Here is a 15,284-nt window from a genome sequence, read left to right as displayed (position 1 = left end):
GCATTTGTCTTCCGATGGGTTAAAGACCTTTTGGAATGTACTGCAGCGGGTGGGGAATACATATTCGCATTCGCTTAAACATGAATTCCCGACATCGTTTGGAACTCAGCACTGTATGTGGGAGACGGAATTTCACGACTGGTAGACTATTACTTAGGCAAAATTTCAAAGAATTTAAAATCCTACACATAAAATGCTATGGATTCACATTTATATACAAATGTTATCAATATACTACGGTGGCGGAAAAGTTCACACTTAGCCAAGAGATCGCACCACAAACAAAATATCTCTATTCTTGTTATAGAGTAATAAACGTAACTAGAATACAGTCAAAAGGCAGCTCTCCCATCCGAGGTTGTTGTTTCCTTTTAATTGGGGTCGTTTTTTACGTGGCGGCTCTCAAACACAGCCACAACACTGGGTAAGGATGTTTCGCCTTCAAACAGATGTTTTTTGGCTACCCAGAGGATACTTGATTTATGATCGGAGTCGTGAGCTGCTTGAGCCATGTGAATCTTTTCTGGTCACTTCCAAGTGAAAGGTGCTCAGAGAACTTTCCTCACTTGCGTGAACTTCTACTCATGACTCCGTCCTTGAAGTCCAAGTGCTCTCTCGATGAACAAGGACCAAACTCTACAAGTCACTCATAATCCCCGTCTTGCTATATGGTCCAGACGCATGGTCGATGACCACATCTGATGAGTCGGCGTTACGAGTTTTCGGAAGATTTATGGCCCTTTGCGCATTGGTAACGGCGAATATCGCAGTCGGTGGAACGATGAGCTGTACGAGGTATACGACGACATTGGCGTAGTTCAGCGAATTAAGAGATAGCGGCTAAGCTGGCTAGGTCATGTCGTCCCAATGGACGAAAACTCGCCAGCTCTGAGAGTATTCAACGCAGTACCCGCTGGGGGAAGCAGAGGAAGAGGAAGACCTCCACTCCGTTGGAAAGATCAGGTGGAGAAGGACCTGGCTTAAAATCTCCAGTTGGCGTCACATTGCGAAAAGAAGAAACAACTGGCGTGCTACTGTTAACTTGGCTATAACCGCGTAACCGATGTCTACGCCAGTAAAGAAGAATTTTTGGTATCGAAAAGACGCTACCAGCACTAATGAGAAAAATAGAAAATTGAGTGAGCTTACATCATTGGTATCTCTGTGGAACTCATGTCATCTTTTCGAGTTAAAATAAAAAAACTTTTCCGCCGTTGTTGTATGATGATATCCAGCTACAAGTTGAAAATGTGAGATACCGACGTCTAAATAAAACCACTTGTTCAAAGTACTACATACATTTATTGAATATAAAAGCATTTATTGATCTTTTGAAGTTGTAAACAATTTAGTGATGTGAAAAAATATATAACACACTGGGCATAAACATTATTAAGTTTCACATTTACATTCCACAAAACCATCACTTGCATCTTATAGATGCGAACGGCTTTCGTTTGCATAACGCAGCTCTGTATCAGGTAGTCACTTCGCAAGTGCTTTTTGCAGATTCTCTGCTAGCTTATCCATAAATTCGAATGTTTCCAAGTAATCGCTACGCTGCACATTATTCATGCCCTTGATGCAGATTGCCAAATCTTTGGTCATGCTACCCGATTCGATGGTATCTACGCACACCTTCTCAAGCGTTTCGGCAAACTGCTTCAGGCTTTCATTATTGTCCAATTGTGCACGATGCAACAAGCCTCTGGTCCAAGCGAAGATCGATGCGATGGGGTTGGTTGAGGTTTCTTTGCCTTGTTGGTACATACGATAGTGACGTGTCACTGTACCATGTGCCGCCTCCGACTCGACAGTCTTACCATCTGGGCAAATTAGTACGGATGTCATTAAACCGAGTGAGCCGAAACCTTGAGCAACTGAGTCGGATTGTACATCACCGTCGTAGTTCTTGCAGGCCCAAACAAAACCGCCCTCTGATTTCATGCAATACGCAACCATATCGTCGATCAGACGATGCTCATACCAGATACCTTGCGCCTCGAATTCCTTCTTGTATTGCTTGTCGTAGATATCTTGGAATATATCCTTGAAACGGCCATCATACTTCTTCAAAATGGTATTTTTTGTGCTCAAGTAGAGAGGAAGTTTTCGTGATATCGCATACTTCATAGAAGCGTGCGCGAAATCAACAATGGAATCGTCTGTATTGAACATACCCATGGCGACGCCAGAGCCTTTATATTGGTATACTTCATGTGAAATGGTTTCACCACCATCGCTTGGCTTGAAAGTGAGAGTCAATGTACCAGCACCAGGTACTACAAAATCTGTAGCTTTGTACTGATCACCGTGCGCGTGACGGCCAATAACAATAGGCTTCTCCCAACCAGAAACCAAGCGTGGAATATTCTTGCAGACGATAGCTTCACGGAAAACAGTGCCGCCAAGAATGTTACGTATGGTGCCATTGGGTGATTTCCACATTTTCTTCAGGTTGAATTCCTCCACACGTTTCTCATCGGGAGTGATGGTGGCACACTTAATACCCACGTTGTATTTCTTAATCGCTTCAGCGCAATCGATTGTGACCTGATCTTCAGTTTTGTCACGATATTCCATGCCAAGATCGTAGGTATGCAACTCGATGTCGAGGAAAGGCAAAATTAATTTGTCCTTAATCGAGGACCAAATAATGCGGGTCATTTCATCGCCGAGAATGTCCACAACGGGACCAGCGCGAATTTTGTTGGCCATCTGAAAGATGAAAAATAAAATTGTTAATAATTTATGGAAGTGGTACTGGAAAAATGTTTAAATATAAACATATGACATAATTTATTTAATACTTCATATCTTTTGAAGAAAATTATCTTTATAAGATCTTACATACTAACTTAACTTATTATCCCTTCTTAGAAAATTTCTATTGAACCCGGATTAGGTATTATCGCGTTGAATTGAAAAATTCTTAGACACATATTTCAAAACTTGGCTTCTATAGAAAATTAAATAAAGATTACTAACGATATGGACCCTGTTCAGTTTAAACGTGTGGTTTTCAATTAGGCAATACTTCTTTCAAAGTTCGCCTTTTTGACAGTTATTACTTCAGTTATACTCAGTTTGCATTGCCATTTTATTATGACCAGACTCACTCTGGAACAACGTTTTCAAATGGGACCTAAAAGGGGTTTCACGAGAAATGAGACTTACTTTTGGTGGAATGGATAAGTTAATAAACAAAATCATCGCATTTAAGATGATCATAATCGACAAGCTATTGTATAGAGCCGTTATTTATATCTTCAAAAATCACTGTTTGGATTGCACTACGGACAGAAGGAATCTTTGGTCCATTTTTCTAAAAAAAAAAATGAAGCTATAGAGCCATGATTAACATCTTTGGGAACTTGAATTGGAAAATGTTGATGTGGACGACCTTTGGTTCTAACAAAACGGACCTAAAAGAGGTTTCACGAGAAATGAGACTTACTTTTGGTGGAATGGATAAGTTAATAAACAAAATCGTCGCATTTGGGATGACCATAATCCACAAGCTTTTGTTAAGACGTCGTTACATTCTCAAAAAATCACTGTTTGGATTACTCTAGAGGCGGAATCATTGGTCCATATTTTTTAAAAAATGAAGTTAGCTATAGAGCCACGATTAATAACTTTTACGAGTTTGAATTGGAGAATGTTGATGTGGACGACCTTTGGTTCTAACAAGACGCGGCTACTTGCCGCACAGCCAACGAAAAAATCAATTTATTGAAGGAAACTATTCCTGAGCACATTGTCTCGCTTCGTAAGCCTCCATGATCATGCGATTTAACACCGCTGGACTATTTTTTGGGGTTATGTGAAGTCGTTCGTCTACGCAGATCGAGATCGAGCTCGAGATGATTGACGCTGAGAATGGCGAGTTATTGCTGACACACTACCCCAACTGTCGGAAAAAGTGGCCGAAAATTGGATCTTTCTGCTGTCATTTATTCAACCAGCCGCGGCGACCATTTGACCGAACTAACATTTGAATATGTATGTATGTATATTGGCAAACTCTTAACTAAGCTAAATTCTTTGCCATAACATTAAAGTATATGTGTTTTATTTCTTCTTGAAAATTTAATGTCCAGACGCTGAACCTAATTTCGACGGTTTTTAAGTATAAACCGGCCGATACTGCTGCAATTTCGCGTTCGATATTTGTACTAGGTTCATCAATCGTTGTATGGCTTGTTGGCACAGATCATAGGTTGACGTAGCCCGACTGGAAATAGTCTAACGGCGTCAAATTGCACGACCGAGGCGGCCAACTGACTGGGTCATTTCGTGAGATAATACGTTCACCAAACTAAACAATAAATCGATTGTGACACCACATATTGTCCAAGGTGATTCCCACACACAGTAACGTGTCGATCTTGATCATCACGGAAGAAGTACGGCTCAATGCCGCCGCCGGCCCATAAACCGCACCAAATTGTAAATTTTCGGAATGCAATGGTGACTCATAGAGTATGCGTCGATTTCAGCCTGACCAATAATATTGACGAAGTCATTCAGCCAGAAATGAGCTTAAACGCTGAAGATGATTTTTCGATGAAAATCCGGATCATTTTCAAGTTGTTGCTCAGCTCAATTCACGAACATACGACCATACTGGTCAAGCGGCTTCAATTGTTACGTCAATTTGATCTTGTAAGGATGTAGGCCAAGATCTTTTCCTCAAATTTGCCACAACGACGTTACAGAGATGCCCAACGCTTGAGAACGACTTGTGAGAGACGAATTTGGGTTTTCCTCAATTGACGCGCTAGCGGTAGCAATATTTTCGACACTACAGGCACTTCTTTGTCTCACTGTTAACATTTTGTAGTGTGCTTGTGTATTCAAATTTTTACACTAGACGATCGATTGCTGATCTGACAGAACGATTATGACGACCATAAATTGGACGTAGCGCTTTTAAAGTTGAGGCCACTGACCCCGAAATTCGGTAGTAAATTTTAATAATTTCGACTCTTGTTGGATCGTATATCTTTCCATGATGAAATGGCAAATCTTACTGAAGAGAAATGTCAAAAGAGCAGAAAAAAAAATATGGCGACGTTTGCTGTCTCTATCGGTCTACTCTTGTAACGTCTCTATTGAAAAACCCGTTAGAACTCATACACAAAATTGTTAGTCAATGGAAAATAAATGTTCGACATGACACAAACGTAAAGTTCTCGAACCATGCTTACTTGTAAGGGTAGTATAAATTAACTTATGAGGAAGGAAAATCAATTACAGAGAGGCTTATGGTAGTAGTCTGGTAACTTATGCCTATTTTCATGACTTCTTTGGAGGGTGGTTTTTTATAGGAAAATAAAAATGAATTATCTTGAATATTTAGAGTGTTTTTATTTACATATTGAAAATATAAAAAAAATGTATTTGAAAAAATTTAATACTTTATTACTATTATTATTGTCACTCGAAGTTGGAACCTCAAAAAAAAAAAATGCACGTGGTTGGCCCGGGTGATTTTGGCTCTTAATGTTATCTGAAATCAAATATTCTTGTTTATTCTTAATCTATAGACATTTCATTCTGGTCGGAACTACTGAAGTTAAATTTCAAGGGTAAATAACAAAATAGCTGACTTTGAAAAAAAAGTCCTTTTATTATAGCAAAGAAAAGGTTGTAAAATAAAAAATTAGAGGTGAACAAAATTCTGGTTAGTACCGACAAGAACTATAAGTGTGTAGAAGAGCCTGTTAAAATTTGAAAGCAATCGGTTCAGTAGAAAAAAAGTTAGGACCCGGGCCGACCAGAAAAACAATGTTTTGAGAAAAACGCGATTAAAGTTCAACAACTCCGAGAGAGAGGACTCCGAGGCGCTCTAGGAAATTCGTTATAACTCCCGAAATATTTCGAATTTCTGACTGAAATTTTCACAGTATATTCTCAAGGCATTGTACTTTCAAATTAAGCAAGAAAATTTTTTTCGATTTTTTGAACCCAAGTTACCAGACTACTACCTTACCTAACTACTCCACGAACCAACTTCTTTTAATATTGCAAAATCAAAGGGCGGTTGTTTCTACTGTAAAAAATTATGATATTCATATTATTTGAAAAATATACCTTAAGAAATATATTTAACTTAATTTTTTCCGTGCAAGCTTTTATAGTAAATTTGGATATGATATGTGATTCGGTTCCTATTATCATATATGTATGGTAATAACACAGACACTTAGAAACAGTATGAATTGTGTATAATTAGTTGAATATTTATGTTTGCTTGCCAGCTAATGGTTTACTTTTTCGACGCTGTATATGTAGTATAATCACATTCTAACTAATTTCCATGGTAGTACATACATTTTATTAAATCACTATTTATTTACAACAGAAATTAAATAATTATTTTGTTTTAAACGAACGCTAACAACTTCGTCTTATTACGATGACCCACTCTGATATGTTCGATGTAATATATGAATTAATACATTTTTGAAAATTCTAACATTTTTTCTTTGTTTTTCATTGAAAACTTGCCTTACCCCAGCGTTGTTCGAGATGGCAGCGGTAAAAGCTCGCAAAAATGTTGGAGTGTATGAACGAGCGTAACGTAAAGAGTGCATTTTGGTGAAATATTTACAAATATTTATATCTGCAGCGTTTATTATTTCTTTCTTTTATTGACTTTATCCTTTGCTTTGTTGAATAAATTGTTTTGTTCAACTGTGAGTATTTCTTTTTGCAATTATCACACTTTTAACGGAAACTTGTAATGATCTTAACACGAACTTTTTACACAATGAATTGGTAATACGAGAATTATTATTGTACGCTCTTTGTAAGTGGCTGTTGAGGCATTATGCAATGGGCAGAGTGCTTCAGACGGTCAGCATTTGTTTTTATTTTTACTAGAAGTGAACTGATAAGCCTGTTATGGCAGTGTTTGCTTGTGCGTGACAACGGTACAACGGTTCGCGCGGCACATGTTCGATGGAATCATATGTATGTGTGTATATATGTATGTTTTGTATGCATTTGCTATAAGACAATGCAAGAAATTATGACAACAAATTCTTTGTCTTTCTACTAAAAACTTTTCATTAAGAACCATTAACTGGGCAAAAAAAAAAACAACTGAGGGCCCCAAAAACCTGACACAAGCTGGGCCCAACTTTCTAAGAGCTTCAGAGACCGCAATGTTATTATTTTATTATACTGATAAGTAATCGATGCACATACAAATGTACGAATATAGATTTGTTTACATGCAAACACATTTCAATATTGCTTCAGCTCCATTGTAAAATTACGTGTGCGAGTATGTGTGCACACTTTATAGCTCTAATCTAGTGCAATGTTATAGGTACTCTGTATTTTGTGTTTAAACTTTATTTTGAAAGAGTTCTGTATAATACAAATTAATCTAGTGAGCGGCTCTAAGGTATTATAGGCACTTTTTAACTTTTATCTACGATTTTTTTCCATTTGGTAAACTAAACTTTTTCATGTTAATGTCCTACACAATATCAATTTAAAGTTTTTAGTCAAACTAAAACAAAAATCGAAAAAATAATTATTAATTTGGCTTTCCTGTGTAAATCGTTGACGATGGTATAATACAGCGGTTACCAATAGGGATTACATGATTTTGACAGCTCGTGTCGGCCAAGTTTATTTACGGATTTGTGTAAAACTTTGACAGAGTGTTCAGTAAGGTTTGGCATTTCATCATGTCACCTTTTGATTTGATACAACGCTTGGAAATTGTTCCCGATTATTATGCAAATTCAAGTTCTCGAATCAAACGTTTAAAAACTTTAATCGAAAAATCATTTTCCCAGATGAGGCCAATTTTCGGCTTTTGGTTTCGCCAACAAACGAAATTGTCGCTGTTGAGGTGGTTTAAGCCTTCGTGTGGCTCAAGAAAAGCAATTGCATCCTCAAAAATTGACCGTTTGATCCGGATTGTGGTATGGCGGCATCAACGGGTCTTATTTCTTTTGAAAGGAGACAGGAGCATTTCCTCCTACAATCAATAGCGAGCGTTGTAGCACGATGTTGGCCAACTTTTTTCCGCAAATTGATGAAATCGACGTGGCCGGTCTATAATTAATATATATTTTTCTTGAAGTTGGTAGGACTGTCCTTAATTACTATACCAAATATGCTTGAGTCGGTACACCTCAGCGTTGCGATTTTCACAATGAATAATAATATCGACGAAAGTTATTGTTTCATATTTTGTGTTTCTAACCAAACAGTCGAGAGATCGTTGAAGAATGCCTTGTTCTGGACGACCTTAGATTTCTTCAACTGAGGAAAATATTAAAAAAGTGAAAGATATGGTGCTTGAAAATCGTCAGACAAGTGTTAGAGAGATGGCAAGAGATCTCGAGATCTCTCCCGAGTCCGTCCGAATGATTTTGGTGGATGTTTTGGGTTTGCGACGCGTTCTTGCTCGACTCGTCTCGATAAAGCTCAATTTTTTTCAAAAAAAAAATACGATTATGATTGAATTTAAAGCCAAAAAAGCAATGAATACCATCGTATTTACCAGATTTGGCTCCGTGTGATTTTTATCGATCGAAGAGATAAAAAGAATATTCCCAAAATGTGCTTATGAAAAGTGTTTCGAGAGCTAATTAAATGATAACATGGCCACCTAAATACAATAACTAGTATCGATTGCATAGTAATTGTAGATTTTAATTTAAAATTTGTTCCGCAACTAATTTCCCTCCAACACAATTAATTTGAAGTACCCAAATATTTACTCCAAACTAATATCTTATAAGCATACGTGCCAAAGTGAACACACCTATTTGCACACATGCACACGAACATAAGTATTGTATCTGCATACAAATATTTGTACACAAATACATTGGTACAAAGTTCTCGTTAGAACCTACATACATATATACAAACATACATACGTATATAATATTTTTTTGTCTAGGTAAGCGCATAAAAACATGCAGCAAGTATTTTGATTATTTGCCTCTTTATCAGAGAACGGTTTCGCAAAAAATATCACTAAATAATACCACAACACCTCTTGAACACATTTAATTTATCAGATAGCAAGCACTATCACAACACTTGCCGGCTTTAATATGCGATGTACTATATAAACTGCTTACGTCCCAACGACACGACACATATCCATCTTCTCCGACTTGGCTACAATTGAGAACCTACCTAACACACACATACATGCAATATATTTCACTGAGCAGATAGATGGGTTGAAGTGTTGCCGTTACGTTTGGTATGTTTTATGGAAAAGAGCGAAAATGTGTACATTTATTATTTATTTATTTAATAGTTTTTGAGTATTTAAGCATTAATTTGTAAGTCAACATTCTTAGAATAAAATGAAAATATTTATGTACATATGTACATATGTATATCAGCATTTACTTAATAATATTTGTTGTTTTTTATTTCTTGAGGCTATTTATAAGTAAATAATTTTCTTATTATAAGATGCAAATACTTTACTAATTGTTATAGACTGCATAGGTAACTTGTGGCTTAAGATTACAATTAATACTAGTACTATTACAAATACTCCAACAAAAAATAAAGAACTCAAAAGGGCCTAAATCAGAAGTATGTTTTTTTAATCATGCAAACTATAAATCTTTTACAATCAGGGGTTTCACAGAGTCTCATAAACTATTATTTACAATAAGCGCTTAATTTATGCAATGATGATATTTTTAAGGTATCATTTAAGGCAGAATTTTCTGAATTTGTTTATATATTTTTTTATAAAAAATATTAATTTCGCTGAAAGCAAAATATTTCATATCAAGTAACAGTTTGTCACAAATACTTTTTGCACTTTGATACTTTTTGCATAAAACGGCAACACTGATTTGCTGGTGAGCGAAATTCCACTCGTTTCAGAAATCAACTATGTGGAATGTATTGCTTTTGAAAAATGTTGTGCCTCACATATACATATGTATCTATATTAAAAATTAGGTATTATATTTGATTATAATTATGCGTTTGGAACGCTTTTTGAAAGTTTAATGACATTTTATTGACTTATTTATTTTAAATAAAAAAAATTTTTAGTACAAATGTTAATTTTATAGTTAATAAAATATATACATACATATAGGGGACTCACAACTTGTTATAACTCAACGTAAAATCATAAAATCATTACACTTGTTTACAAAAAAAAAAGTTTACGCAATTGCAATTCTCAATTTTTCTCGGTTCTTTGTAACTTGTAACATTATGAGACTATAATTAATCCCTATATATGAAGCCCCTAATAGATTACAAGTTTTAATGGGTTTTATTTTAAAACATATATGCGAATATATTCCACGGCTATAAAGTTGTGACACAAAATAAATGTGTGACATAAGCAAATCTGTTAAATATTTGTTTGCTAATTTATTCGCAAGTGGAATCTTCATCTTATCAGTGGTTGTCTACATTCACAGGAAGCGCCTGCAGTGACTGAGCAATTAAGCTTGGTTCGGAAAGAAATCAAAAGCGCGTGAAATATTTCGTAACAATTGCGATTAAAGATTAGTGACGAATGGGTTTTGGAAGTGATGAGAGATTTTTGTTATTATTTTTTAAAATTTGTCTTTGTATGTACATATGTATGTATGCCATTACCTAAATACATCTAACACTGCTAGTCGCTATGTGAAATATTTTTCAATTAATATTTTAGATAGACATAGGTACATAATATACAATCTTATCAGGCACTCGGAGGCTTGACCGCCTTATGTTAAGTTGCTGAAAAATATAATACCCTTATGTATAGATAAATTTGTATTTTAATCGTTGCATACATTTCAAGGTCCAATAAAGTATAGAAGTACATACATACATACATATATACATGTGTATAAGGTTTTAGTAACAGAAAATAAATAAAATATTTTTTTCTTTTAGTAAGAATGAATCTTCATTGGCAAATCATATTTTCGCTCTGTTTCCTTTAATAGACGTGTGTTTTAAAATCGAATATAAATACATAGTTATATTGAAGTTAATATGTGAACAGTCTGGATTTTTTTCAAGAAATTTAATTTTTTTGTATAAAAAAATATAGTGAACATCTCCATATTCATTGACTAAAAACTTATTCTTTCTGACCAAAATCTATTTTTGCTCGGTTCCCTTAAGATGTTAATCAAGTTATTGTGTGAGCAGTCTGGATCTTCTTCAAGAAATTTAATTTTTTTTTCTAAATACAGTAAACATCTCATTATTCATTAACTAAGCACTTACTTTTCCTAACCAAAACCTAAGTAGTTTCGCTCTGGTTATCTTAACATTTTCTCATATCTTTATAAGCTCTCTAGCTTTAAGTTTTCTTTCTCAGTGAATTTGTGGATGGTAAACGGTATTTACTGTTGTGATTTGTTTGAAGAGAGCACCAATGCATTTTTACACTTAAATGAAAATAAAAATGTACCGGTACATTTTATATTCAAAATGCATTATGGAAAATTAAAACAAATAACTTAACTGTCTGGAAACTAGGGTGTGTCTGCAGAAATAACAATTTTTACTAACAAACACATGTACTTATAAATATAAAGGCAATAATTTAAAAATAATTCAGTTTAATTGATTCATAAGAGAAAAATTTAATATGCTAATGTCTGTTTATATTTTGGGAGCGCATTGAGTCCCTTAAAAAAGTGAAACTTGTTAAACTCGAATTACATTCTATATTGGGACTACGCGTGTTTGTGGACGTCCAAATGCATTTGCATACATTGTACTATGCACGACTGTATTTATGCATGCATTGAGCTTGGAGAGACGTGGCAGTTGAACATTGATCCCACCTGCCGGCGAATTAACCAACACACTTTGGGTCAAATATCAAGTATATGCATTCAAAATTAATTAAATTGTTAAGCGACTCTTAAAATTGCATCCAGGTCAAAATTACTTACAGTACGTGTGTATGTATGTGTGTTTATGTAATTATGTTTATATGCAAGTGCATTTTTCGCAATATCACGCATACATATATACATATCTACATCTACGTAACTTGGACCAGGCCACAATGCCTCTTCCTTTACCTTATTTCACCAGATAAGCATGTCTGAGAGTGTGTGAATATGAGTATTTAAAGGTAGGTGTGTGTTAATATTTACCTTCGTATGTGCAAATAATGATTTAGCAAACAAAATTCAGATATAGAAGATAAAACACCTTTGCACACGCCAATTACTGTGTATGCACCTATACATACATACCATCAGTTATTGTCAACACTCACCTTTCTTTATTTACTTGGTTTAATCTAATAAGCGAAATCACTAGGATACTTTTGTATGTTAGTTAACTCTGATGGACACCGGCTGAAATGTATACTATGTTTGCACTACTTGTCAATATGGCAAAGCTTTCAAAGTAACTCAACCACTCGCGACAATTGATATAAAAACACTGAACAACTGAAAAGTGTACTCAAATTCTGAACTGCGTGTTGGGTAGAAATCAGCCGATGCCCGCAGAAAATGAAAAAAACACAAACAAAAACCTGAATGGATTGAGAACTAAAAGCAACAACACTAACAATGTCTGTGATAAAATTGGCTACACACAATCAATGCATATGTGCTGATATACGGTTGCATGTCAGGGTTGCATTTGGAAGGTTTAAAGCTTGAGCTTTTTCCAAAGTTATAACACACTCATTTACAAAAAGTGAGTTGACTCAAAATTAGGGCCAACACATTTAATAATAATAGTTTCTATACAACCGTTTTCTGTTTATTAGTTTATTTGGAGTACGCTTAATTGTGTAGATAAAAGATTTCGCCTGTCAAAGGTGGCTACTGTGCACTTTTATTATAAATAAGCCAAGACTATATATTTTTTATAGTATATGAAAGATTTTAATTTGATTATTATATCTACCTCTTTATATTATGCATAAGGTGAATCGGTAGTACGAAAATCATTATATTGAGCATATTAAAACAAAATGAAACAGATTGGAACTGCCCTTAGCAAACTCAATGCAAATGGTCTATTAAAAATTAATCCATTTATGCATTATATTGGATTTTTGTGACTAGAAGAAGTCTGGGCTGATTTTATCGCAAATTTACGGATATTTTTGACATACAGTCAACAGGAGGTATGAACATATTCCTATACGGTACATTTGTTTGTTGAGAGAGTCCTATTTGTTTTGTTTCGATATCTTGACTAATTGTCTATAGTAAAAAAGTCCCAAGAAGCATTTGAATAAGTGTTTTATTGAAGATAGAAACACTACTACTTTAACTTTTTTCAAATCCATCTACATGCCGAAACAATTCGACTCGTCGTGCTGGTCAGCTTGATACACATAACAAACAATATTCAAATCTATTAGTTTTAGGAGCTATAATCAACCATTAGCAAAGAAAGTCTTGTATTATCTGCGCAACAAATTGCGGGAATATACCATAATTTTAGAAATTCACTAAGTAAACAAAAACAATCTAAAATAATGGCAAAATGACGCTTTCACCAAAGAGTTTCTAAATTTTTGTTTGATCTAGCTTCATGTTCTAAATTTAATTCTGTATTTTGGTGAAATGTAGATACAAAAATATAAATACAGCTGATAAGAAAAAGTTGAGAAAGAAGTGTTTGGATGTGTGTAGTCAGAGCCTATAATTATGCAACATTATTTTCTTCCGGTTTTGTGGAACGTTTGAATTTAAAATTTAAATTTTAAATGGAACCTGTATGCAGATGAAATAAATATACCCACAGAAATATACCCTGCAAGCAAAGGAATATATCGTTTGTATTGATTTTTATACCCTGAACAGGGTATATTAAGTTTGTCACGAAGTTTGTAACACCCAGAAGGAAGCGTCGGAGACCTCAGTACTGTACTGAATCAGTATGTTGAGTTGAGTCGATTTAGCCATGTCCGTCTGTCTGTCTGTCCGTCTGTCCGTCAGTCTGTTTGTCTGTCTGTATATATACGAACTAGTCCCTCAGTTTTTAAGATATCGTTTTGAAATTTTGCAAACGTCATTTTCTTTTCAAGAAGCTGCTCATTTGTCGGAACTGTCGATATCGGACCACTATAACATATAGCTGTCATACAAACTGAACGATCGGAATCAAGTTCTTGTATGAAAAACTTTCACATTTGACAACGTATCTTCCCGAAATTTGGTGTGAGTTATTGTTCATAGAAATAATGTAATATCGGAAGAAATTGTTCAGATCGGATCACTATAGCATATATGTAGCTGCCATACGAGTACAAACTGAATGATCGAAATCAAATGCTGGTATGGAAAACTTTGGCATTTGACATGGATTACTGTTTACGGTAATAATATAATCTCCGAAAACACTGTTCTGATCGGATTACAATAGCATATAGCTTCCATACAAACTGAACACATAGTTACTAAAAGAAATGCACCTGTGAAGAGTATATTAGCTTCGGTGCAGCCGAAGTTAACGTATTGTCTTGTTTCGAAATTTGATTGTCTTTGAGTTAAAGTAAATTTGTGACGTATGTTTAAGAAATGTAAAAGCATAATACAATAAAACGAAGCTGTTAGTTAACAAGACAGGAAGGACTAAGTTCGGGTGTAAACGAACATTTCATACTTGCAAGGATGAAAGCCACGGTAATACCTTAAGGTGCATATGGCATGTTAGTTATATGAGCCTAGGGTAAGTATTCACCCGTTTTCTATTCATTTTAAACCCAAGGATGCATCGTTATTAGAAAAACACGCTCTCTTATGTTGTTAAGATAACTTGCATGTGACCGATATATGCGGTGTAAAGTCACTCGGAAAATCGAAAATCAATGTGAAAAAATTAAAAGAAATTTATATTTGTGTTATATGAGAAGTAGGTGTGGTTGTTGTCCTATTTTGTCCATTTACACACAGTGATATAGGAATGTTAAAATGATGTCATGCACCGTTTTTGGTTGTAATCGGTGGAGTAGATCCCGGGATATGTGATTTTACTTAATAGAAGGCGGTGTCCGACTATTGTTCATCTCGGAGGTAAAATGTAATGTGTCAGGAGGATTTAGTTATCGCGATTTATCGCGTTTTCAGTAGTTTCTTGCAGTACCTTTATATGGGGAGTGAGTGATTATGATTCGATTTCACGTCACATTTTCACCCTGTCGGTAGGGGTTCTTATATGATTAAGCTTAAACGGTTTGGGAGAAAAGTACATTAATCTTATTAGTTATGTCACTTCATAGTTTTCCTTTAATGGCGTTTTGTAGCGGTGGCAGTGGTCCTATTACGCCCAAA

General features: G+C 35.1%; 1 protein-coding gene across 2 annotated transcripts; it reads right to left on the bottom strand.

Moving 5' to 3' along the window:
* Positions 1–1,279: 1,279 nt before the first annotated feature.
* LOC126761339 (isocitrate dehydrogenase [NADP] cytoplasmic) lies at positions 1,280–12,499 on the bottom strand. Of its 2 annotated transcripts, none has more exons than XM_050477403.1 (2): positions 12,263–12,499; positions 1,280–2,718 (listed from the first exon to the last, which is right to left on the bottom strand). In XM_050477403.1, exon 2 carries the CDS (start codon positions 2,716–2,718, stop codon positions 1,486–1,488), a length of 1,233 nt encoding a protein of 410 aa, XP_050333360.1. In that variant the 5' UTR covers positions 12,263–12,499; the 3' UTR covers positions 1,280–1,485. The 2 variants fall into 2 exon arrangements, with proteins under 2 accessions (XP_050333360.1, XP_050333359.1); XM_050477402.1 differs by lacking the exon at positions 12,263–12,499 and adding an exon at positions 6,522–6,892.
* Positions 12,500–15,284: the final 2,785 nt, after the last annotated feature.

Source organism: Bactrocera neohumeralis, chromosome 6 (genome assembly GCF_024586455.1).
Source record: "Bactrocera neohumeralis isolate Rockhampton chromosome 6, APGP_CSIRO_Bneo_wtdbg2-racon-allhic-juicebox.fasta_v2, whole genome shotgun sequence".
Lineage (NCBI taxonomy): Eukaryota > Metazoa > Arthropoda > Insecta > Diptera > Tephritidae > Bactrocera > Bactrocera neohumeralis.
The sequence above is the reverse complement of the archived record's forward strand: the minus strand, read 5'-3'. Positions and strand labels throughout refer to the sequence as shown.

Excerpts from the sequence above, each read along its gene's own strand:
- LOC126761339 (XM_050477402.1), bottom strand. The coding sequence starts at position 6,602 with ATGCACTCTTTACGTTACGCTCGTTCATACACTCCAACATTTTTGCGA. Across the intron at positions 2,719-6,521 it reads CCATCTCGAACAACGCTGGG|ATGGCCAACAAAATTCGCGC; the intron begins GTAAGGCAAGTT and ends TTCATCTTTCAG.